General features: G+C 41.9%; 1 protein-coding gene across 2 annotated transcripts in view; it reads right to left on the reverse strand.

Annotated features, from left to right (window-relative positions):
- LOC132399436 (dual specificity mitogen-activated protein kinase kinase 6-like) overlaps positions 1 to 26,310 on the reverse strand; it is a 164,479-nt gene that overhangs the window by 50,274 nt on the left and 87,895 nt on the right. For both annotated transcript variants that reach the window (XM_059979760.1, XM_059979761.1), the window contains exon 3: positions 22,467 to 22,515. In XM_059979760.1, the coding sequence (XP_059835743.1) occupies positions 22,467 to 22,515 (49 nt within the window). The remainder of the gene's footprint in view (positions 1 to 22,466; positions 22,516 to 26,310) is intronic.

The following is a 26,310-nucleotide window of genomic DNA, read 5'->3' on the forward strand; positions in this document are numbered from 1 at the left end:
TACAGTCGGCCCTCCTTATCCGTGAGTTCCACATGCACTAATTCAACCAACCACGAATCGAGAAAACCCGGAAGTGCTCTTCCAGCACTTGTTGTTCGAGCATGTACAGACTTTTTTTCTTGTCATTATTCCCTAAACAATGCAGTATAACAACCATTTTACATAGCATTTACATTGTATTAGGTATTACAAGTAATCTTGAGATGATTTAAAGTATACGGGAGGATGTGCATGGGTTATCGTGGATCTACATCGAAAAAAATCGGAAGTTCTCTTACTAAGTAAGTCGGAACAGGTACATCCGGTAGTATTTAGCATCAGTCAAACATTTGTCTTAGTATGTAGTATATATTTAAACTTTCTATGTTTAAGAACATTACATTCTTAAAACACTTAAGAATGTATGTTTCAGCGCTGGGCTCAGGAACAGAATTTCCCAAGTTCGATCCAGGGACAGACCGCTCCTGAGTGCGCTCTGCACCATGCTGGGTTGATGGGGAGGATCAAAAACCCAATAATTAAACCACTGCGTTGCTTAATCATAATTGTAGCTTTCATCAGGGCAGAGCCTTTCTCACTTTATCCTTTAAAATTGTCCTGATCGTTGAACGACTGTAGGCTAACGCTTTTCCAATGACCGATGGCGTTTCACCTCTTTCTGATCACTTTATTATTTCCACTTTATTTTCAATCGTGATTGTGATTACTTTTGTGAACAGAAACACTGGATTCAGAGCTCCGCCATTGGGTCCTAATGTCCACCGCACTGAGACAGGTTAAATAAGGTCTGGGGTTCCGCTGGGTCCTAAGGTCCACCACATTAACACAGGTTGAATAACAGACTTGAGCATCCATGTTTTTTGGTATCCACGAGGGGTCCTGGAACCAATGCCTCATGGATAAGGATGGTTGACTGTACAATTGTTTGTGTTATTAGTTTTGCCTACGAGTGTGACTTAAATGAAGACCAGGCCACATTTTATAATTAATGCAGAAAACCAGGTAATTGCTGAGGATTCACAAACTTCCTTGCAACTGTATGACTGGAAAAAGGCTGTATAGAAGCTACTGTCTGCTTCTGTAGGAAATTGGATTATTGAAATTCCAATTTTTAAACTTTGCAAGCCAGAGATGTTGCATTAGCTTGTTTCATATCTCTCAAGTGCTACATTACTTTGGTGTCAATGGTCTAAGCTTCCATATTTTTTGAAAAGACTTTATCTTACCTGAAGTATTTTATGAATTTCAAGTGGTTTGTTAGTCTTAATATGCTCAAAGATTCAAAGATTTATTTATTATCAAAGTACACAACACTGAAATTCTTCTCCAGGTAGCCATGAAACCAAGAAAAAAAAATAGCAAGATGATCATCAACTCCCAAATCCCCCTTCCCCCACACAAAAAAACTAGAAAGATTGGATGAAAAACACAGAATATATATTTTTAAAAATGTAACACTGGAGAAAAAAATCCCTAGTCCAAGTCCATATCCAAAATGTAGAAACACCTACTGTGTTGTCTTTAAGGCATTTGTTTAGTTTATTATATTTTCGCTTTAGTAATTCATTTGTTATCGTTTTCTAGTCAAAGTTAAGGTTGTTTAAATTTGTTGTCTGTGATATATCGCGGCATGCAATGACGTCACATCCAGTTTCTCCGCGCCTTGTGGGAAAATACTGGTTTGGAGAAACGGGAAGGAGGGGGCTTATATGTGTGCAGGATCAGCGTGAGAAAAGTTTTCTTTCTACGTACTAGAAACATTAGAGAAGCAACGCCGTAAGTTTGAGATAATCGATATGTTGAATTAAAAATGTTAATGCTGATTCTGTTAAAAGTAATGACGATTGATAAAGTTTATGTTTTTTTGTTATTTAAAGAGTTGCAGATAGTTTGTGTTGAAGTGTATTTAAAGCCAGACGATAGCGTCGGTACATTCTGACTGTATATTGCACTTTAATGTAATATAGTTGTTGTAGTTTTACTTTTGCAAGTATTTATGATGTAAATGTGATGTCAAGGAGGAAACAAATACTGCATATATTTTGTATTGTTTTATCAACAGTTTTCACCATACGTTAATGTGGAAGAGTGACAGCAAACGGTTAATCTTACTGGGACCGCCTCATTGACTGGTTTATGCTTGGTGTTTAGTTCACACCTGTGCAAGAACACTATACCTACGTTCTCTGGGCACAGCAGGCAAGTCACACGGGCTTCCCTCTCTGGTACCAGAGTGATCATCTGGCCTTCTCTGGCAGCAGAGTGATCCCACCAGCGATCAAAAGACAGTCTCCCCACCTCTCCAGTAGCAGAGCAATTAAAACGCAATCTCCCTTCTCTGGTGATAGAGCAATCCCACCAGCGATCAGAAGACCATTTCCACTCTCCAGCAGCAGAGTGATCCCACCAGTGACCAAGAGGTAGTCTCCTCTCTCCATAGCAGAGCGATTACACCAGTGATCTAAAGGCAGTCAGCCGATGCTCATCTTCTGCATTTGGCTCAATATTGCATCTCCCTCGTCGCTTTAATTGGTGAACAATGGAAGCTTTAATCAGTGAAATGGAGTCGAACATTGGCTCACGCCCCGTCCCCAGTCTCCTCGCCACGAAGCCTTCTCTCACTGCCTCTGTTTCCCAGAATCTTCTCAGGGACAGCAAAGCACTGGATCATTGAAATGACTGCCAAACTGCAAATTGTAGGCTCCAACAGTTCCAGAAACTTGTTCAAGACGAAAAACAGACGTAAAAGACATAAAAGTGAAATTAAGAGTTTTGTGAGCTATGCAGATGTTGACAGTGGGAGTGTTGTACACAGATGTCCTTTAACAGTACGCAGGCACCATCTTAATATGTTGCATGTGTCTGTAGTGAATATTGGTAAGAGGTGTCTTAAAGTGTCCAAGGCGATGTTTTAGCTTGAGGTGCTTTGAATAGCTGTAAGATTAATTTGAGGAGTCACATACAAGATAGTGTATTAGTTTAAGGAGCTATATACATCTAGACTAATCATTCTTGTGTGTTTATTATGTTCTACCACTTTAAGGTGTTTCATATATTTGGCCATTGTATTTGCTAACTATATGGCTGGACTGCTACATTACTTTGAGGTGCCTTATACTTCAAGTATTAACCAGATATCTTTTATATGACATTCCAGTGCAGTACTTAGAGAATGCTTTATTGTTGGTGTTGGCTTTCAAATTAGAGGTTAATCAATAAACACATTTATGCCCACTATTAGTCCACCCAATCTGATTAGCTGCACTGCTAAGATACTAACACCAATATACATGTTTGACAATGGGTGTTAAGTGTTCCTCTTAAATATTATACTCATATGATTTCCTATCCCACAACCTGTAATGCAGGTTATATCTGAACTGATTTACATTTGATTTGTGAAAACTGATGTAGATAAGTCAATGAGGTAATCAGGTACTTTAAGTATTCTTTACACTCTACCATTCAAGCAAACTGGGTACACTTTCTTAGCAAGAATAGCCTTGACCACCAGCAGGCAAAAAAATTGATCTAGCCACATGATAAATTAGAGCCTTGCATCTATTTTGCATGATAGTAGAGAAGTACCACCTTTTTTCCTCTAAACTGGGTGGCTAGAAATCATACAGTTTTTCCTCCCAAACAGAAGACAGTTGATGACAAGTTTTAAACCACTCTGCATCAGAAATGAGCATTTCAGAGGGTGGATCAACCTTATTCCCCTACAAGGTCTTAATGTCATGTTGTGCAAATTCATCATTAACCAGACAGCATGATTTTCCTCTCAAACACACACAAAATGCTGGAGAAGCTCATCAAATCAGGCAGTGTCTATGGAGAGGAATCAACAGCAGGCATTTCAGGCACAGACCTCTTCATTAGCAATGGAAACCAAGGCAAATCAGAGTTAACCTCCTCTTGTTACTCCAGGTTAGTCTAAATGGCTAACCAGTTCGGAATAATAATTTGCCATGCTTGCGTGAGAAATTGGCCCACATTTCCCTTGGATCACCTTCCAGTGATAGCCTTTACCGCCATGAGGGTGAGCTCCCTGACACAGAACAATCTCACCAAGACCTCAACGGGGGACAGGCGGACAAAGTTTCTTCGAACTCAACGGCTGTGAAAGCGGATGAAGACTGCAACAAATCTATCAGCTCCAATCATCGTGGTTTCCATGCTATTGGAATCAGTTGATTGATTTGTGAAGTATCGTGTGCTTCTTGGAGTGCAACATTAAGTACACATTAAACAAATACACGCACAGGCGCCTTCGCTCTGCGGGATCAACGGAACGAAGACCATCATCCTTGACCACAAGGGAAGCCATGACGACGACTGATAGCTTTTAAGATAGCAAGGTTTTCCTACTCTGGTGATGAGCTAGTGCACCTGCTGCATAATTACTCACTTTCATTCTTCGGGTCTCAATCCCCATAATAATGTAACAACCCTCACTCATCCTAGTACCTTACAATCCTGATTCATAAGGCCAATTTCCCAAAGATGAGCCCCATCAACTTACATCATAAATTCTGGTTCTGATTCCAATCTTTCCAACTCTCCTATGATTCCCTCCTCTTTCAAAAGGACAGGTTCAATGCCCACATGACCCACCGTACCCTAGTATGGGTTTGAGCTCAGAAACCATTTAACTTTACAAAGGAGTGACATCAAAATGGATGTCAGTCCTCCAAAGATGCACCTATCCAAGACCTGATTGCACTATAATCTTGTGGAGAGATTCCAAGACACTGATCTAATCAACATCAATCTGACAGACAAAATGTTTCTTTTTCTGAGAAACAGACATTGTTCTTCAATAGTACAATTAACTGGCATCCTATCCAGCACCTGGCTTGTTCCTTGCCTTAAGTTTAATCCTATGGCCTTCAAAAGAATCAAAAGCCAATCAAGTGAATGTCAGGTGGTTAATGACCATTATCTGTCCAACGTAGTACCCATGATTTTGTACCCTGTAGTTTCTTAATCAAATTCTATTACAACACAACTATAGCTAGGATGCATAGTTCAACTCTGAATAAAAGTAATATTTGAACAACGGATGTCCACGTTGGGCACCACAGTTAGCACAACACTATTACAGCTTGGGGCATTCCGGAGTTTGAAGTTTAATTCCAGTGCCGTTCTGCAAAGGAATCTATGTCCTCCCTGTGGAATACATGGGTGTTTCTGAGTGTTACTAATCTCCCACCCTCACCCAGTCCAAAGTAGTACTGGGTAGGTTAACTGCTCATTGTAGAATATCCTGTGATTAGGTTAATCGGAGTTGTTGAGCTGTGAGGCTCGAAAGACTGGAAGGACCTACTCTGCGTTGTATCACTAGATAAATAAAGATATAAAGTAGGACTCATCAAGCCTCTTTTCCCATTCAATATGATCATGATGAATGCCAACATCAAATCCACATTCCCACCAGACCCTTCCTTGTCAAGAATCTACCTCTGCTTTTTAAAACTTTCAATGACTATCTTCACCACCCTGAAAAATAAAATTCCAAAGACTCTCAACCTCTAGAGAAATTTTCTTTTCTTGTATCGATGGCCCTTTTTTTTTAAATATAAGCAGCAACTTCTAGTTCTATTTTCTTCCACAGGAGGAAATATGTACTCCATAGTCAACCATCTCAAGAGCTTTTATGTTTCAATCAAGGTATTTCTTGCTATTCTAGAATATACCAAGCACAGGACCTGCCTGCCTAAACATTTGTCTCACCTGTTCCAGATATTAGACTGGTAAATTTTCTCTCTGCAGACAGCTTATCTACTGATGTCTACTATAAGCCCACGGACTCTCGCAGCTACCTGGACTATTCCTCTTCCCACTCTGTTAATTGTAAAAATGCCATCCCCTTCTCTCAATTCCTCCATCTCCGCCGCATCAGTTCTCAGAATGAGGCTTTTCATTCCAGGATGAAGGAGATGTCTTCCTCTTTTTTTAAAAAAAAAGGAGCTTCTCTTCCTCCACCATCAACTCTGCCCATAAATGCATCTCTCCCATTTCCCGCACATCTGCTCTCACCCCATCCTCCCGCCACCCCACTTGGGATAGGGTTCCTCTTGTCTTCACCTACCACTCCATCAGCCTCCGGGTCCAACATATAATTCTACATAACTTCCGCCATCTCCAACGAGATCCCACCACCAAGCACATCTTTCCCTCTCTCCCCCCATTTCTGCTTTCCGCAGGGATCGCTCCCTACGCGACTCCCTTGTCCATTCGTCCCTCCCAGATCTCCCTCTTGGCATTTATCCTTGTAAGCAGAACAAGTGCTACACCTGCCCTTACACTTCCTCCCTCACCACCATTCAGGGCCCCAGAGAGTCCTTCCAGGTGAGGCGACACTTCACCTATGAGTCTGCTGGTGTAGTATACTGCGTCCGGTGCTCCCTGTGTGGCCTTCTCTATATTGGTGAGACCTGACGCAGACTGGGAGACCGTTTTGCTGAACACCTACGCTCGGTCTGCCAGAGAAAGCAGGATCTCCCAGTGGCCACACATTTTAATTCCATGTCCCATTCCCATTTGGATATGTCACTCCATGCCTCCTCAACTGTCGAGATGAAGCCATACTCAGGTTGAAGGAACAACACCTTATATTGCATCTGGGTAGCCTCCAACCTGATGGTATGAACACTGATTTCTCTAACTTCCGTTAATGCCCCCATCCCTTATTTATTTCCCTCTCTCTTTCCCTCTCAATGACTTTTCTTCAACTTCTTCTGGTGCTCACCTTCTTTCTTTCTTCCAAGGCCTTCCATCCTATGATACTCCCTTCTCCAACCTTGTATCCCTTTTGCCAATCAACTTCCCAGCTCTTAGCTTCATCCCTCCCACTCCTGTCTTTTCCTATCATTTTGGGTCTCCCCCTCAAATCTCTCTTTTTTTCTGTTAGTCCTGACAAAGGGTCTCGACCCAAAACGTCGACAGCGCTTCTCCCTATAGCTGCTGCCTGGCCTGCTGTGTTTCACCAGCATTTCGTGTGTGTTGCTTGAACTTCCAGCATCTGCAGATTTCCTCGTGTTAGAGGACCTTTTACTAGTTTACCTAATTATTTGCTCTACCCACAAACCATCCTTTTGTGGATACCCACATCCTACTGAACCTCAGCTCTGCAATACCTCACCATTTAAATTGCATTTTTTCTTGCAAAAGTGGACAGTTTACTACTTTTCATATTCATTTTCCTAGCCATTTTCCTTTTGGAATCCTAAGTCCTATTTGCAATTTATCTTCGTGCCATTGGCAAATCTTGCAACCATTCCTTTGATGCCTGCATCCAAGTTATTTATATAAAATACAAAAGACAAAGGCCCTGTGGTGCACTACTCATTACACCTTATCAACCAGAAAGAAAACATACCTGCCACTTCCGTTTCCTTTTGGTCAGCTATTCATCCACCCATACCATTACATTACCTCCTACATACACCATAAAAACATTCAATCTGATGATTTAGCCAAATACGCAATTCCCTTTCAGAAGTCACAAATGAGTAGAGTGGGTTGACTGATTAGACGATCAATACTAATTCTAAGTGGACACATTCCAGGAGATTCGCATTATTCAGTAAAGCCCCCAACAACTCCTTCAGTCAACCACCAGAATCTCATATTCCTGATGAAAACCAAACTGACTAACTTTCAAATGGCCCTTTTAAAATGACTTTTCATTTTTGTTGAGTAACATTTTTCTCCTTTTATCTTGTGATCCTGAGTTATCAACATGGATAACAGTAAAATTTCATGTTTCCACTTTTTACAGATGTCAACAGTAAATTACCAGGTAATTAGTACTGGTGGTAGTCCTTCAGATTTGAAGAAGACACGCTGTTGTGCAGTTCATCTGTGGACACAGAGGTGGCTCTGCAGTCCCAGTCTGGAAGCACAGAGTCTAGCACAATGGGGGCTCTGGAAGTCTGTTGTTGTAATAACTGTGGTTGCTGTTCTATGATGCCGCTCACAGTTTTCCATCAGTTTTTGGCAGCGCCTGTCTTCAAAACTGGCGTAGGCTTCATAACACAGGGCTCGCCAATGGGTTCTGTCAACAAGTGCAACTTCTAGTTCCATTGGCTGGATGTCACACTAAGGTAGGGTTTCCTTCAGTGTCTTTGTAGCACTTGCACGGACGACCTTGAGGTCTCTTTCCAGTCTCCAGTTCACCATAGAGCAGCTGGCGAGGCATACGGTGGTCGTCCATGCTGATGATGTGTCCCACCCACCGCATCTGGGCTCTGATGATCAGGGACTCAATGCTGATGGACTCTGTGCGATCCAAGACCTCCAGGTTGGGGACACGGTCTTGCCAAGGATGGAGAGGAGGGCACGCATGTGAAATTTGTCCAGTTGTTTGATGTGTTATTGGTACAGAGTCCAGGTCATATAGGAGAGAAGGGATGACCACAGCTCTGTAGATGTTCAGCTTTGTGGAGGTGTGGACATTATGTTGATTGAGCACTCTGGTATGCAGCCTCCCCAGAGCCTGGCTGGCCTTGCTGATCCTGGAGTCAATTTCTTTGTCCAAAGACCCATCTCTCGAGATAATGCTTCCCAAGTATTTGAAGCTGTTTACATTTGTCAGCTGGGTGTCATAAACAGTGATTTTTGGTTCTATGGAGTTGGTGTTTGGCATGGGCTGGTGAAGTAGTTCAGTTCTGTTTAGGCTGACAGTCAGGCCAAAGGACGTAGCAGCATCTGAGAATTTGTTCAGCATCAAATGTCTTTGTGTGCCAGCAGCACACATTCATCGGCAAAGAGGGTTTCTTGAATGACCGTATGGAGGCACTTCATCCATGCGTTCAAGCGACGAAGGTCAAAGAGAGAGCCATCCAATCCATCCAATACACCCCCTCCTTCAGACCTTGGACAGCACATGACAACATGCAAGTGAAGAACAGATTAAACAGGACCGGGGCTAGTACATAGCCCTGCTTCACCCCATTGGAAATGGCAAATGCAGCTGACGAATCACCACTGCTAAGGACCTGTACTGTCATTCCGTCCTGGAGCAGCTGAATCATCTTTACAAATTTTCCTTGGTCATCCATAACGTCTCAGGATGATCCAGAGAGCCTCTCTGTTTACGGTGTCAAATGCCTTTCTCAGGTCAATGAATGTAGAGTAAAGAGGCTTGTTCTGCTCGATGCACCTATCCTGGCAAATATTATGTCTACTGTACTCCGTTCTGGCCGAAAGCCACATTGCGCCTCCAAGAGATTCCTTTCCAAGACAGTGACAAGTCTGTTCAGAAGAACGCGGGCAAAATTCTTGCCTGCGATGGACATCAGAGAGATACCCCTGTAGTTTCCGCAGTCTGATTTGCTTCCCTTGTTTTTGTAGAGAGCCACAATGAGGGCATCTCGGAAGTTGTCAGGCATCTCCTCTGATATCCGGATGTCTTGGAGTGCCTGTAAGGTGTTTGGGCCTAACACTTTGTAGATCTTGGCAGGAATGCCATCCTGCCCTGTTGCTTTATTTGAGTTCACCTGTGAGATCTCATCAGTAGAGGGCAGCAGGTCTAGGTCATCCAGGACTGGCTGCCGAGGGATCTGCTGTAAGAGTCAGGATCAACTGTGGACGGCCTATTGAGTAGGTTGCAGAAGTGCTCAGCCCAACGATTTTTCGGTCCTTCCTGGTCTTTGATCAGGCTCGACCCATCAGACAGCAAGGGGGAGCATCCTGATTTAGGAGGACCATACACTGACTTCACAGTACTGAAGAACTCACTAGGGGCATGCATGTCGGCATAGCATTGCACCTGCTCAGCTTTTCTCTGTCCCCACTCGTCCTGCATTTCTTGCAGTTCCGCCTGTACTTTGGACTGCAGGTGTTCAAACTTGTCTTTCTGTGAGACAGGTGACAGGTCATTCTGCCAGTCTGCATAGGCTTTGTTCTTTGCCTGAAGGGATGCTGAAATGGTCTCGTGGTTTCCATCAAACCAGTCTTGATGTACTTGGGTTTTCAGTCTGAGTGCAGTTGTTACAGTCTGCATGATGACATCTTTGAACTGTGTCCACTTTTCAGAACAGTTCCCACAAGCGGTGAATTGCTGGCCCTGGCAGATTAAGTACATCTTGAAAACGTTGGACTTGACCTGGGTCTTGCAGTCTGCCGATGTTGAGTGACACTCTGACACTCTGTGGTTGCTTACGATGCAAAGGGGCTGTGTGCAGGTTGAGGACCGACCGAAGCAGCCTGTGACCTGTCCAACACTCAGCACCTCGCATGGCCCGGGTGATGGTGACGTCTTGAAGGTCACGCTGGCGTACTATGGCATAGTCGAGTACGTGCCCGTGTTTGGACCTGGGATGCATCCAGGTTGTTTTGTACCTGTTTGTAAGTCTGAACATCGTGTTAGTGATGCACAGGTTGTGCTCGACACACTTGCTCAGAAGCAGCAGGCCGTTATGTTTAGTTTTTCCACCCCACATCTCCAAAAGGCTCCGTCCCAGCTGTCGCTATCTGTCCCTACCCTAGTGTTGAAGTCGCCCAAGGTGACGAGTTTGTCGCTGGCAGGGGTTATCAGAATAGTCTGGTCCAGGTCCTCATAGAAACTTTCCTCATCTTTGTCTGGACTCACGAGGGTTGGTGCATAGACACTGCCAACGGTGATATACCGCGACTTGCTGAAAGGAAAGCAGAACTTCATGATACGTTCACTTATTCCAGTGGGTAGAGTAGGGATGTTCTTCAGCAGGGCAGTTTTAATTGCAAAACCTACTCCGTGGATCCTGTCATCAGACTGTGGTTTCCCTTTCCAAAGGGATGTATATCCACTCACTGCTTCCTGTAATGAACCCTCGTCTGCAAGCCTGGTCTTACTGAGTGCAGCGATGTCAATGCAATAACAGTGAAGTTTGGCCGCTATGAGTGCTGCTCGTCTTCCAGGCCTTGCCACCTTGTCTCTATCCAGCAAGGTGCAGACATTCCAGGCTCTAAAGATGAGTTTCCTTTGTTTTGTTTTTCTTGATGCATGTTGACCGCTAAGGAGATGATCTGCCAGCTGCGGTCAGCTAGCCAGATGTTGTGGGGCAGGCAATGTTCAGGTAACCTTTTCTAACCCCCTCCCTCATGCGAGGGTGGGCAGTGCTGTCCTAAAAAGGGCTGCCCAGTCACCCTGGATGCTGCCGGACGTCTCTGCTGCCCCAGGTACAGAGACAAACGGCCATTGGTCCAAAGGCGGCCTACATGCAGGTTTGTAACTACAACCGCCAGTGGTCACCTCTACCTGCTGCCTTGCCACTCCCCCATCGCCACAGGGCTTGACGAGGTGAGTTTGGAATGAGATGATTTGCACAGCAGAAACCCGTGTGATGGAGTGTTCAATGGAACAGCCGTTGCACAGGGACAATCCCACCCTCTCAGCAGAAGAGACCTTGATGCAGTGGCTGGGACAACCGCTTCAGCTGGAGACCTCTCCTGCTGCAGTGGATGAGCAGGACGTCTAAGTGTCTTGTCGTGTTCTTAGCGCTCCATAACGCCTGCTGGCCTGCCTTGACCGTTGGACCATTAATCAGTCTCCTCCGCTCAATCTGCCAGGGCCAGACTTCATACACTGGGACAGGCCGATCCCCTACCTCACCGATGGTCGAAGACCCATCGGCTACCCTCACCAGGTTTGGCCTGTCTGCCAGGACAGTTTACCGGGGTGTGGCCACCGCGTGTGTTACAGCTACTTGGAGCCACAGGTGAGAGCTGAGCACCAGGAGACAAAAGCTGGTAATTACCAATGTCCTAAATCCCTATTTAACATAAGCAAATAGCATCAAAGGGAATAGAAATAATATGGGGGGAGGGTCTTCTGTTTGACATAAATCCACAGATTAATTCAGCTGTGCTGTTGAAAATTTTCAAGCAATTTTTTTTTAATGGTAGGTGTATTCCCAATCTTCTCAGATTATCATGGTAGGATTGCGGAAAAATATCTGGTCTTTCAGTCACAATGGTAACTAATCACCAGTTTGTGCCAAGAGAAAACAATTGCCTTGTGTTTCTGTACTGATGATAAAATACTACTTCCAAAGTTATCGGCATAATTCTATACATTGTGCTAATATTGCTCTAGAAGTTTAACAAATTGATTTGAGTAGGAACTCATGGCAAGTGCTCTCCATATATTCAGATGTATACCTAATTAGGCTGGAACCTGGTGGAGAGAAATTGAAAAGGATGATGTCGATATATCACTACATCTAATACCTTTGCAGATTTTTGATTATTCCAAGGCAGACTTCCAGGATAATGCAATATGTGAAAGCTTCCTCTAGGCACTGAATAAATATTTGCACAGAATATGAACCAAAAGTTGAAGCAAAACCTTGCCCAAAGGAATGGTCCAAATTCATTCAGTCCTGCAATAAATCCACATCCCAATCTATCATTGCTATAGTTCAAAGAGGGCTTTGGGATTATTATTGATGAGCTCAGAGACTCCTAACCACTGCACACTAAATCTGCATATCCTTCATAAGGAATTTCCTACGGAGCCTATAAAATCGGAGAAAATTTAAGTATCCATTGCTCAGTGAACCAAAATAACTCCATGGTTTTATTCTAGGCATGGTAAAAAGACGTGCAAAAAGACATTAGGATGTGGACGAATTTACAACCAGCTAATGAATCAATTAAAAGGGGCACATATTAGGTTAATCATTAATGGATATGCCAGAAATAGATGACAGAGTACAATTTACAACACTGGTAAATAAGCCAATAGTAGATACATAATAGATAAACAAGGTCCACATTATACTACAAAAGTTCAAATAGCATCTTTCCTGACTTCATGCAGAAGACCCAAAATATATGTCTACTCAGTAACATTTAGTAATGCAGCATATTTGGTTCCCTACTTCTATTGTTCTTATTCTGCAGAGCTGAAGTACTTGTTAACAAGTTTCTTATCCAAACCAGTACGTACCAGTTCATGGTATAAAACGAAAGTACCTGATTGATCTCTTGTTACTTCTTTACTTGCCTTTCTTGTTGGTACTGGCTGACTTCGCCTGACCTGAACTACGTTGAACATCTAATAAAACGACCATAACCACAAGATTTTTTTGTCTCATCTCGACTTAGGAAGAACCTTCTTGACAAAATCATCTCCAGATCAAAAACAACAACCTCACCTAACTATAGATAATCTGCTGCCGGTGATGCTGGTTGAAGAATAACCAGGAAAAGAAACTCAAGTACATCACTCTCTTTCAAAAGGCCGCTAATGTGGAAACTGCAGAATCTACAGATGGTTGCTTGGTTAGGAGATGTGCTTTTTCAGCATAAGCTCCCAGATGCACAGACATGAGTGCTATGCCAAATGTTCATTCTCCACTTTGAGTAGTCATGGGCTAGAGTGTCCAATGAGTTAGTGGGAATGTTTCATGGTTTTCAAGCCTTTCTCTATCAATAAGCCTGGATCAGAGTACCTGGTATGTGAGTCTTGGGTCCGAGACAAACAAGTGTAATTAAGCTTACAATTATGGGATAATGGCTTGAGAGAGAAGATTGTTAGATTGCTTATCCTACCAGTAAACTTAGCTGAGTTTTGTGGAGATTGCACTGGTGGTATCTTCAATGTTTTACTGGGCTATAGCAGGTAGTCCAAGTTTCAAAAGCATTCAGAAGGGCAACTGACATTTCATCAGCAAAATGGCACATTCGTTCATGAGGTATGGTGGATTAACTGGGCCATCAGTTAATCAGGGAAGCCATGAATTTCGAACAACTCTTAAAGAATAATCAAGAAAATGGTCAGGATTCCTCTCGTTAATTTTGGACACTCTGTCACTTAATTTGGGCAGGATACAGTCAGTCACATGCACTTGTGTGACTGCTATTGACTACACTGTGCTTAGAGTGAACAACGGTGTGTGTTTGTGTTATGTTATCCATTTACACCAACAGATGCTGATTCAAAAGGCAGTGATCTTTGATGATTTTGTTTTTATTTAAATTTAAACTTAAAAATGTTGAGGGGCACTCATCACGAAAAGATTTGACACTAGCCAGGATGAATTGCCCTACTGAACCAAATTGAAAGTCATCGGCCTAACAACCCTTCCTTATCAGCTGGCATAAATAGCTGGAATGCCGAATCTACAATGACACGCTTGATACATCAGAGAGATAAACTATGTGAAGAAAGGGTATTTCATGACGGACATCAGCAAACATCTCAAAAACAAAAGTGTGAAGGTAAGGATCCAGATGTTGAAGAGGCCCTAAATAGTTTCCCATTTTAACTTACTGAAGTGTACTTGTCAGTGGACCAATGTTGACAAACAAGTCAGAGGAGTTAACTAAGCAGCTGAGTCACAAATATTTTAAAACAATGGTTTAGTGGCTGGTTATCTTGATGGAAATGTAGGCATTAAATTCAAGAAAAGCACAAAGTGAGAAAGGTAGTGCTGATGTTTAAGTGCAGAAACATGGAAATCTACAGAACTCCCCAACTTGCTTCAAATGTTTTGCGTAGACGATATCTACAATGCCAATGAAATAGACCTTTTGTTTTAAAATATCATGGCACACCGGACGATTCCCTTTGCAACAAACACACAACACTCTCAGGTTCAAAGAAAGCAATGCATCCCAATCTAATCTGTCACAAACAAAACCTACTCCTCATCTTTTTTCCTCCAGTTCTGCTGAAGGGTCTCAGCCTGAACTTATCTCCCCCATAGATGCTGCTTGGCCTGCTAAATTCCTCCATTTTGTGTGTTGCTTGCAATCTAATTTGTCTGTATTTTATATAAACACATAGTCTGTTACTCAGTTTAATAGTAGTTTGTATTTTTTTAATACTTTAACAATTTCCAAGAAACTTCAAATAATTAGGGCAGCCACTTAATTGGGCCGAAACATACAGGTCCCAATGTGTCCCAACTAATCAGAATCTACTGTACTTCCTCCATGTATCAATGCATAGGTTTATTTTTCTATTGGAGCATCTGAAGTTGGACTTTTGTCTGCAATTTTCTAATACCAAGGCAAAAGATATACTAAATCAGTCTTAGTTGAAACTTTTCAGTATCCTCATGGTGGCAACTATTTTTTTTAAATTGGTAAATTGCTTTAGATAATATCAGAATGTATGTAAGCAGTTGTTGACCTTATTGGTCACCAATTCAAAGACACAAATCTCATGAAAGCAAGTGTCAAGTTTTGTGTGAAATGGTTAACGTTCTCCTTGCAAATGATTCCCAAATCAGGGTAACATTTCATGTTCCCATGTTTTATGGCAAACCTTTAAAAGGAAGCAAAAAGGAAGTACTATATAGCATTGATTTTTTTCCTCTAGTTTTCATCCCTCTATTCCTCCTGCTCGGTGCAAGGTCTAGCCATTTGTTATGTAATACTCAGGTCCCACACCACTCCAAGGATTCTGCAGTGAGGAGACACTGTATAGTTAACCTGACAGCAGATACTGATCACTCATGTTATTTTCCTAAGGTACTAAGTGGGCCACCACCCATCCAGGCCCTGCTCTCTTTTCACTGCTGCCATCAGGGAGGTGGTACAGGAGCCTTAGGTCCAACACCATCAGGTTCAGGAACAGTTATTTCTCTTCAACCCTCAGCCTCTTGATACCTTCACTCAATGCAACTCTGAACTGATTCCACAACCTATGGATTCACTTACAAGGATGCTACAACTCGCATTCTCAGTATAATTTATTACTAGAGTTTTTTTTTTATTGTATTTGCACAGATTTTCTTGGATGTTTCTCTTGTGATCACAAGACCTTGTTGAACATTAATAATGTAAGAAGCCATAAGCCTGTTTCCCTTGTTTGGTGGCAGGAAGATGGCAGAGGATCTGCGTGGCCTCGACTGTAGCGAGGGCCAGGCCTCAAGTCACAGGCTTGCCTGCCGCTGCAGTTCAGGAGAGGACAAGCTAAAGGTGGTGAAGCATGGCATCCATGCTCGTTTGGGGGCTAGCCTATCCTGTCAGTGTTGCCTTCCAGTGTTCAATCAGTGGAATGACGAAGATGATTGCATGCATGTGTTTGGCTGTGGACTGCCGTGAACTACACCATCAATTTGCAGGACATGTCACTCAGGGACTTAAGCTGTATATGTATTTTTTTTTGTGTGACTATATGTATGCTCCCTACCTTGAATGTGCTGTGTTATGCTGTGTATGTTTTGCACCTAGGCCCCAGTGAAATGCTGTTTGGTCCAGCTGAATTCATGTATGGTTGAACGATAATTAAACTTGAATTTGATTTGATATTCTTGTACATTGGTTACTTGATTGCACTGAGTTTTTTTCATTGATTCTATTGTATTTATTTGTTCTACTGTGAATGCCTGCAAGAAATTGAATCTCAGGGTAGTATACTGTACAATGACATACAGTAAATTTTATAATATATTTACTTTGAACTTGTCAAACCTCCGCAATACTGCTGGTATCTGTAAATAAAACAGTACTTGAGGGTGTAAAAGCAACAAGTGACAAAAATATTGTTCCACTGCAGCTGAATCTGTGTGCAAGTTAACACTCCCCAAAAGTTAGATAACATAGCCCAATTTTTTTGTGTGTCTAGATTTAAGTGAAAACACCAACAATACAAAGTTAGGACCTGAGCCATGGCATTGAAAGATCTGCAACACAATTCTGAGTAGCACTAGCAGGCTAGCTCACCACCACCACCACTTCTACATCAAACATTCACAAACTCACCAGAACTCAAAGCTCTGTCCTTTCACACCCTGATTAGTCAAGTTGTGAAAGAATATGGGAAAAAGATGGGAGTTTGAGGCTGAGCAGGAAATGGATCAGCCATGATGAAATGGTGAAGCAGATTTGATGGGCCGAATGGCCTAATTCTATTCTTATGTCTATGGCCTCATTTCCAATAGCTTCTTTTTTAAAAGATGGGGGTAGGGGGTTAAGGAAAGTAAGTTTCTGTTACCCACACTAAATGAATTAATTTTTTATGTCTTTCATGATTTGCAAAATACATGCCAAAAGATTGTGCAATCCAATGGATAACATTAATAACCACTGCTTGACAGACCAACTGCTAATAAACAATGAAGTTGCACTTTTTCTGGGCAAAAAAAAGTGTTTTGCAAACACAAGGAGATCTGCAAATGCTGGAAATTTAAGCAACACACACAAAATGCTGGTGGAAAACAGCAGGCCAGGCAGCATCTATAAGAAGAAGTACAGTCGACATTTCGGGCCGAGACCATCTGTCAGCATTAACTGAAAGAAGAGATAATAAGAGATTTGAAAATGGGAGGGGGAGGGGGAGATCCAAAATGACAGGAAAAGACAGGAGGAGGAGGGATGAAGCCAAGAGCTGTAAAGGTGATTGGCATAAGGGATACACAGCTAGAGAAGGGAGAAGATCATGGGACAGGAGGCCTAGGGAGAAAAAAAAAGGGGAAGGGGAGCACCAGAGGGAGATGGAAAACAGGCAAGGAGTGATTATGAGAGGGGCAGTGAAGGGGGGGGGGGGAGATAATAAATAAGTAAATAAGGGATGGAGTAAGAAGGGGAGGAGGGGTATTAACAGAAGTTAGAGAAATCAGTGTTCATGCCATCAGGTTGGAGGCTACCCAGACAGAATACAAGGTGTTGTTCCTCCAACCTGAGTGTGGCTTCATCTTGACAGTAGAGGAGGCCATGGATAGACATATCAGAATGGAAATAGGACGTGGAATTAAAATGTGTGGCCACTGGGAGATCCTGCTTTCTCTGGCGGACAGAGTGTAGGTGTTCAGCAAAACGGTCTCCCAGTCTGCGTCAGGTCTCACTAATATATAAAAGGCCACACCGGGAGCACCGGACGCAGTATAACACACCAGCCGACTCACAGGTGAAGTGTCGCTTCACCTGGAAGTACTGTCTGGCCTCCTGAATGGTGGTGAGGGAGGAACTGTAAGGGCAGGTGTAGCACTTGTTCCGCTTACAAGTATAAGTGTCAGGAGGGAGATTGGTGGGAAGGGATGGGAGGGACGAATGGACAAGGGAGTCATGTAGGGAGCGATCCCTGCGGAAAGCAGAAATGGGGGGAGAGAGGGAAAGATGTGCTTGGTAGTGGGATCCCGTTAGAGGTGGCAGAAGTTACGGAGAATTATATGTTGGACCCCGAGGCTGGTGGGGTGGCAGGTGATGGTAAGTTTGTTTTGCATTTGTTTGGCGATCAAAGGATTCAGCAAAAGGTATTGGCTGATCAGATAAATGACCAGGGTGAGGGAAGGGGTAGAGATCAGCAAGAGTAGGATGAAAAAGTGGAGATATGATTAGAGACTGGGGGAGGGGGGGGGGACAGAGAGAGAAAAAAAAATCACCATTTGGAATCCCCAGGAAACCAAGGTTGGGGGATGCAGAGGAGAGAGAGATGGAAGCAGATAGTAAAGCCACCTAGAAGACAAACTTGTAACTTAATCATGCCGTAGTCCACCATTATATCACAAAATCAAAATGTCACTGAACGCCCAATGATTGGAGTTTCATTTCCCTGGTTGTACAGTAGTGGGTGCACTGTTACAACTGGAATAACTCTCAAATATTCAAAAAAAGAGGTTTTGATAGTCAAATTTCGAAAGGCAAATAACTGATTGCCTCTGTCAGTAGCTCAGACTGGTGACCTTTGCCCATATGGTAAAAGCAGCTCATACTCAAATTCAGTATTAATATAAATATAGTAAAACAAGGAATACTTTGAGCTTTGAGAACATGGCTGGGATTACCACTAACAGAGATAGCCAATATAAATTTTTCAACTGCCTGCTATTCTTCCCTGGAAAATGTCCTTTTCTCTGGATTTTCTTTGATTATCATAAGTGACTGTCTCTGAATGAGTATGCACTTCTGTCATGATCAAGCTGGCTTTAACTTAGAATTTCTTTTGTCTACAATTTCTTCTCAACATCATGGGCTGAAGAGCTTGCACTGTGCTATGCTGTTCTATGTCCTAACTTAAATTCTAATCTGACTTCTATTTCTTTTTGATCGTTTTGCAAGGAACAACACCTTCACCAGAATAATTCCAAGTTCACTTGCAATACGACCACATCTCTGTGGATGGCCTCAGTCAAGAAAATACACCGATGGGTCACGTTGAGCTTCTCCCTTATTTCTCAAACATTTCACTTACTAAAAGTTAAATAATAATAATAATACAAACAGGAACCACAGTGAAATGCCAGCACACAAGGATAATGACATTAACAAAATATTGATTTTTTTTTAAATTTCACCCACATTTCCATATACTGAGTATATCAATGCCTTTGTCATTCATAAGATAAAAGAATTAACTGGCCAAATGGATATTAATGAATGTAATATATTAGCAACTATAGAGTTGTGGATGGTGGGGTGGAGATAAGTCTCTACCTAAAGGAGGTGTATAAGGTGCTCCTTTCCTTTGCTAGCTAGCAGGTCACCCTTGGGCAAGGTGTAGCACCTGCTTAGCTCCCAATTACAGTCATGCGAAGCCATGGCAGCAGGAGGTGGATGGTTGTATGTGTAGATGGTGCATACCACAAGTTCTTGTTATGTGACCAGGATTGAATGGCTTGTCCTATGAAGGGCGTTGATGGTTCTAAACCTGTATTCACTAGAGTTCAGAAGAATGAGACCTTTCAAATGGTGAAAGGCCTTGATAGAGTGGATGTGGCAAGGATTGTGGAAGAATCTAAGACTAGTGGACACAGCCTCAGAACAGAGATGAGGAGGAATTTCTTTAGCCAAGGAGTGGTGAATCTGTGAAATTCTTTGCCATAGGCAGCTGTGGAGACCAAGTCTTTATGTATACTTAAGGCAGAGGTTGATAGATTCTTGATTGGTCAGGGCTTGAAGGGATATGGAGAGCAGGCAGGAGATTGGGGCTGAGAGGAAAATTGGATCAGCCATGATGAAATGGCAGAGCAGACTTAATGGGCCAAATTACCTAATTTTGCTCCTGTATCTTACAGTTTTAAGGACCACTGATGCCAGGCAGACAATCTCTGAAGAGTACTGATAATGACTGGGTCACCTGTCTTATAAAGACACTGCCCAGCTAAAGGTAATGGCACACCACTCTGTAGAAAAATTTGCCAAGGACAATCATGGTCATGAGACCATGGTCACCTGTGCCACACTACATAGCACATAACGAGGATGATGATATAGAGTCGGCTAAAAAAATGACCAGGGATGGATGGATGCCAGAAGGCTTTAGGTTCAAGTCCCAATCAAGAGGTTTAAGCACAAATCTTTACCACACTATAGCAGCCTACTTTTGTGGAACTATCATTGAGATGCCTCAAATGCCCCTTTCAGAAATAAAAGATATCACTGCAGTATTCCATTTATGAAATGTTTGTTCTCCCCAGAGTTTTGATGAATATTTATTCCTCACAATTCTCAAGCAGATGAATTTGTGTTATCTCATTGCTGGTGAACAGCAAAGAAGACTATCAAAGCTTGCAGCAGGATCTGAATCGGGTTGGGGGTGGGGGGAAATCAGCTCAAATATAGCAGATAGAGCTTAATGCAGACAAGTACGAAGTGTTGCATTTTGGCAGGACAATTCAGGGTAGGACTTACACAGTGCTTAACCGTATTGGTCCATGGCATAAAAAAGATTGAGAACCCCTGTCTTAGAAGTTACAATGCTAAGAGTGTTATGGATAGAGTAAATACATGCAGGCATTTTCCCAAGATTGGATGAGGTCTATAGGGAATTTGAGCGGAACTTCTTCACTCGGAGGATAATGAGAGTGCGATATAAGCTATCAGTAGAAGAGGTGGATGCAGGTTCAATTGCAACATTCAAGAGAAGTTTATATAGGTACATGGATGAGTGACTGGGATATGGAGGGCTATGGTCTGGCTGTGGACAGATGGGATTAGGCAGAAAACAGGTTGCATGGACTAGATGGGCTGAAAGGCACATTTCTGTGCTGTAGTGCTCTATGATACAACATCCAAATTGCTGTTGCCCTTTACCAATGATTATGCATCAAAAGCACCCTCTGATTTTAAGTGCTTTGAAAAATCACAAAATGAAATTTCTATTTTACTTGCATTTTATTCTAGTATGTGCCAAGCAATTACAAGCATGTAAATATAAATATTAGTTATATTAAGTTACAATGCATTGGAAATTAAAGCCTACCTGGTCTTCAGCTTCGTACTTAAGTTTCAATGGTTAAAGCAACTTAGCTTCTGGGTTGGTGTTTCTCTGACTCCACCAATTTTCTTAAGCCCAAGTAAAGCAATATAATATAGGCGTGCGCCGCTTAACGTCCATTTGGACAACATCCAATCACATATACATCCATAGATCGGAGAACGTGACGTAGTGGACGTAACCAATCTCGTGTATCGCGCGTCTCTTGACTGTAGTAGCGTTATCTCTGTTTAATTTTCTTTTGAAAAATATTACTGTAAAGTGCATCATGGCTTCCAAACACAGCAAACCCACTCCTAGTGATAGCAGTAGCAAGAGGTTCGCATGTCCAAATCATGTAATGTTCGATTTCACAGAATGTATCATGGACGTTAAGCAACGCATACCTGTATATATTATATAGTCCTTGACATGTGGGTATATACATACTTCTACACGAGAGGGAGTTCCAGAATTCAGGCTCCATGATGGTGAATGAAGGGCAGTCCATTTCTATGTCAGAATGGGGTGCGGCTTGGAGGGCAATTTCCAGTCGGTGGTATTCCCATGCTGTTACTTGGGAAATACCAGCTCTCACTTTTTGTTATTACATAAAGCCATTCAGTCCATCAAGTTGGCTCTTGGAGTATCTTCACAATTCCCATCCACCATACTTTGCTGCAATCTCATCGCATCAAGTCCAACATATAACACCCCTCCCCACCCCCAGTTAGTGAGTCTGTGGGATGTGGGAGGAAACTGATGAACTGGGCTCCAGAAGTCATAAGTGAACCAAGGCACCTGGAGTTGTGAAGCAACTGCATTACCTGTCGCACCACTGTAGCCAACTTGCCCACAACAAATTCCAACAGAAATGAGACAGTGACCAAAAAACATATGTTTTATTAATCATGATTGAGAGATTAATGATAAGGTTCCAAGATAACTCCACTTTGAAATAAAGTTTGATATATTATTTTACATCCACCAGAAATGTTACACGAGGACTTTAATATGCACTTTGAAATGAGAAGCTTTTAACCTGAATGTTATTCACTGCTGAAACCTCTCGAGATCATGACATAATCACCGTGCACTGGAGCTTGGAAATACACACTGATTTGCAGCACCCATTGCTGCTCTCCATCAACAGTATCACAATCAATACATAAATTTATCTATACATCTGTATTTAAATAAATCAAACCAATTATAAAGTAAATTCAGCAAGTAAATTGCAAACTCTGCATTATAACACTTGAGAAGGAAGCAGAGGAATTATTTGCAATAAACTGAAGTTTAAAATAGCATGAAAAAAAATCCTTACTCGATCTCCAATCGTAATGCACGCCTTTGAATCCAGATCTCTTGGTGGTCTAGAAAATAGATATGAATGGAAGTATGTTTAACTCATCAGAAAACCTCAATAATTATACAAAAACAATGAGACCGCATGCTTAACAAAGCAACATGTGGGGTAGATATACAGTGCCTTGGAAAAAGTGTTCAACCTGCTTAATTATATTCACATTTTACTCTCATTTTCTGAAGGTAAAATACACTGAAGTAGCATCATATTCAGCTAATTTATAAAACAGTATGTATCATATCAAAAAAGTTCCAAAGCCTGTCAAATTTACTAAAAATTAAAAACCAGAATTATGAGGCTGAAAAAATATTCATCACTTTGAAAACTACAGTAACTTTCCTAACTTACTAACTCACCCAATTTGATGTAGAAAATTTGTTGATGTAGGATCACCTGCTTTCAATGAATTCTTAAGAATAAATACCCCTCTCTGTGTACGGTCCAACAGTACGGTAGGTTTTCAACAGACCAAACAAAAATGAAGGCTAAAGAGTATTTAAGACAAGTCAGGGAAATGATCATTGAGAAGCACAGATCTGGGGAAACATACAGACCATCTCAAAGACACTGAACATCACTCGCTCAGTGCAGTTCATCGTGAAAAGTTGGAAAAATGAAACCACAGCTACATTGCCTAGGTCGGGCCACCCTTCTAAACTTAGTTGCCGGAAAAGAATGGCACTTGTAAGAGAATCTACTGTGACACCAAAAGTCACCGAGTGAGCGGCAGAAATCAGTGGCTGTAACTGGAGATGAAGTTCATGGCGCCACAATCTCCAAGCCTTGCACAAAAAACAGTATTCATGGAAGAGCAGCAAGGAAGAAATCCTGGTTAAAAAAAATAAACATTTAATTGCCCACAAAACTTCGTAAAGTGTCACTTAGAAGATACTGTAAAGAAGTAGAAGAAGGTCTTATGATCAGATGAGACCAGAATGGAGCTTTTTGGCCTCAACTCCAAGCAACATGTGAGCACAAGTCTAATACTACACATCAGCCAGGCAACACCATCCCTATTGTAAAGTATTGTCAGAGCAGCAGGGTCTGGAAATCTGGTCAGGATATCTGCTAAAGACAGAGACCCAGGATAAAAACCTGCTAGCCTCTACCAGGAAGCTTAAACAGAGGAGGAAGTTCATCTTGCAGCAGGGCAACAAACCAATCATGGAGCATCTTCAAATGAAGAAAACCGATGTCATTGAGAAGCCCAGTCGATGTCCTGACCTTTACCCAATCAAACATTTCTGGCAAGACCTCAAGATTACAGTCCACCACCACTGCCCAACTAACCCAGTACAGCTTAAGCAACTTTGCAAGGAGAAATGAGCAAATTTTGTTTCATCATGTTTTACAAAGCTAAATTACTTAACCAAATAGACTACTGGCTGTAATAGCTGCAAGAGGTGGTTCAACTAATTACTGAGCAAGGTGGGGGGGGGGGGGGGGGAGGAATGAATATTTTTGAACTGCAGACATTACAGTTTTTGTATTTAGTTTTTCAAGCTTTACAATTTTTCCTGCTTTTTGGGCTCTACCGTGGAAAAAGGAGCATGTGATTCATAAACTTAAAAATTCTCAGTTAAATTGATCAACATCCCTGGTTGTAATACTCATTTATGTGAGCAAAGGGTTCGGGGCTGAATATTTTTTAAAAGGCACTGCATGCAAGGTCTCTGAAAAGGGAAAACTAAAAGATAGCTAGCCTTACAATACAAAAGCAGCAAATTCCTGGGTGTAAGGTACTCACTTTAAATTTGATGCACAAATACACACATTTCTTAAAATCAACATATGTGCTGTGTCATATAACGTAGGCAATCATTGTTGTTCAGCATGATTGTTCTTGGCAAATTTTTCTACAGAACTTATTTGCCATTGCCCTCTTCTGGGCAGTGTACTTACAAATCAGGTGATCCCTGCCATTGTCAATACTCTTCAGAGATTGTCTTCAGAGGTCACATAACCAGGACTTGAGATATGCACCAACTACTCATACAACAATCAGCACCTAATCCCAAGAATTCATGTGTCCATAGGTGGGGGCTAAGCAGGGAAGGAGAGTCTTACCCTCTCATATCTCCCACACCACCACCCAACACTTCACTGGAAAAGAGGCAAAGAAAGAGCCATGCAAAATTCTCAGCACTGCTAATAATAAAATCAAGCCACATCCAGACAGGTTTCCTGCTGGGCTATTACCCTGAACAAGAAGTAAGAATATTCCAAGCCACATCTCGCTGCTTTTGAAATCCTTGTAATGGTTATGGTATTTCCATAAAATGAGACAGTACACAATGCTCTCAAAGTCAAATTTCAATGTTAATCCAGTCAGCCTGGAAATTAAACTGAGAAAGTTTCTATGTCTCAATTTTTTTTGGCAGAGTGAACCTGCAAACATTTTTCAAACAGCTAGTTCAATCTGTTTCTAGGAAATGTCACCTACCCCCCCACCCTTCCGATACACAAAGCAAAATAAAAACACAGTAGTCCAACAGACAATGCTATCATTCTGGTAAGGAGTAGGCATGTTAGCAGAGCATGTCTGAATACTCACTTCCCCTCAAAGGCACTTTGTAGAAAGGCTGGGCTTCTTCCAGCTGCAAGGCAATTGGAAGAGAGCCTGGCAGAAGATCTTTAAAATGTAAGCAAATAGTTCCAACTTGGAGCACACTGCCCAAGAAGGTGATGCAAACAGACCACAGTTAAAGAAAATTAAGGTCAAGTCAATTGGAGAAAAACTGCAGGGTTAAAACAGGTAATTTGTAGACGAGTGGGACTAATTGATCAGTTTATCCAAAGACCTAGCAGAGGCTATACAAAATAAATCATCTCCCTCTTTGCCAAAAAGTTGATCTAGTAGATCCCTACAAAAGAATATGTATTCCCTTCTATTACAAGCAGCTTTATCGAGGAGAGGCTAGGGATAGGAATCCACCAAAATTACAATGAGACCAATTCCACAGCAGCATTGCAATTGACAAAGCTGTAGATTCATGGACTCACATATTTGGTTGCTTTAAATATCAGACATGACACACATTTCTGACTGCATCTTTTTTCATCAGCAAATTTGTATAGGTCAGAAATTCACAAACCCTCCTTGGCTAATAACAAAATGACAGCCTCTTGAAGTGATTCACATTTCTGATGATTCTTCCTTGATAGTAACTGTGAATGATGTTAGCCAGGGCACTGAAATATAAAGGGAGGGCTGATATTTCAAAACCTTGTCCACATTAAGTGATAAGCTATCCATGGCAACTTGCCAGGTGAGACAGAAACTGCTTCAAGATATTTTTATTTCCAGCCTGTAAAAACAAAGGATTTCTGTCACAAACTCACTCAGCATTTGGAAAGTTTAACTAGCATCTGATACTACTTTGAACCCACGGGCTATTTTGCTTACCCAATCTGAACTAGGGCAGGAGCTACATCTGACCTTAGCACTTACTCTCATACCTGTTACTCTGCTAGGAGACAGGGCACAATAACACATCAAAAATACTAAGACCTTTGTGTAAAATCACTGAAAATGTTTCTGGAGAAGGAAAAAGAAGTGTGAAGTTGTAGCTTATTTTTGGAATACAACTAAAGCTAAGTTAATATGTGACAGGTTTAAGAATTATGCAAACACTGGAAAGAAGAGCCAAGAACATTAAGTAAGCAAATAGTTTCAATACTTTACCAATGTGCAACAACTATAACTTGCTAGCAATCAGTTGAATCATTTCAATTTTATGCCCCATTTCATATTTTTAAAAATATGTACATTCTGGCGACCCACTTTCTGAGCAGGCGAACC

The sequence above is a fragment of the Hypanus sabinus genome, chromosome 9, assembly GCF_030144855.1.
Source record: "Hypanus sabinus isolate sHypSab1 chromosome 9, sHypSab1.hap1, whole genome shotgun sequence".
NCBI classification, from domain to species: domain Eukaryota; kingdom Metazoa; phylum Chordata; class Chondrichthyes; order Myliobatiformes; family Dasyatidae; genus Hypanus; species Hypanus sabinus.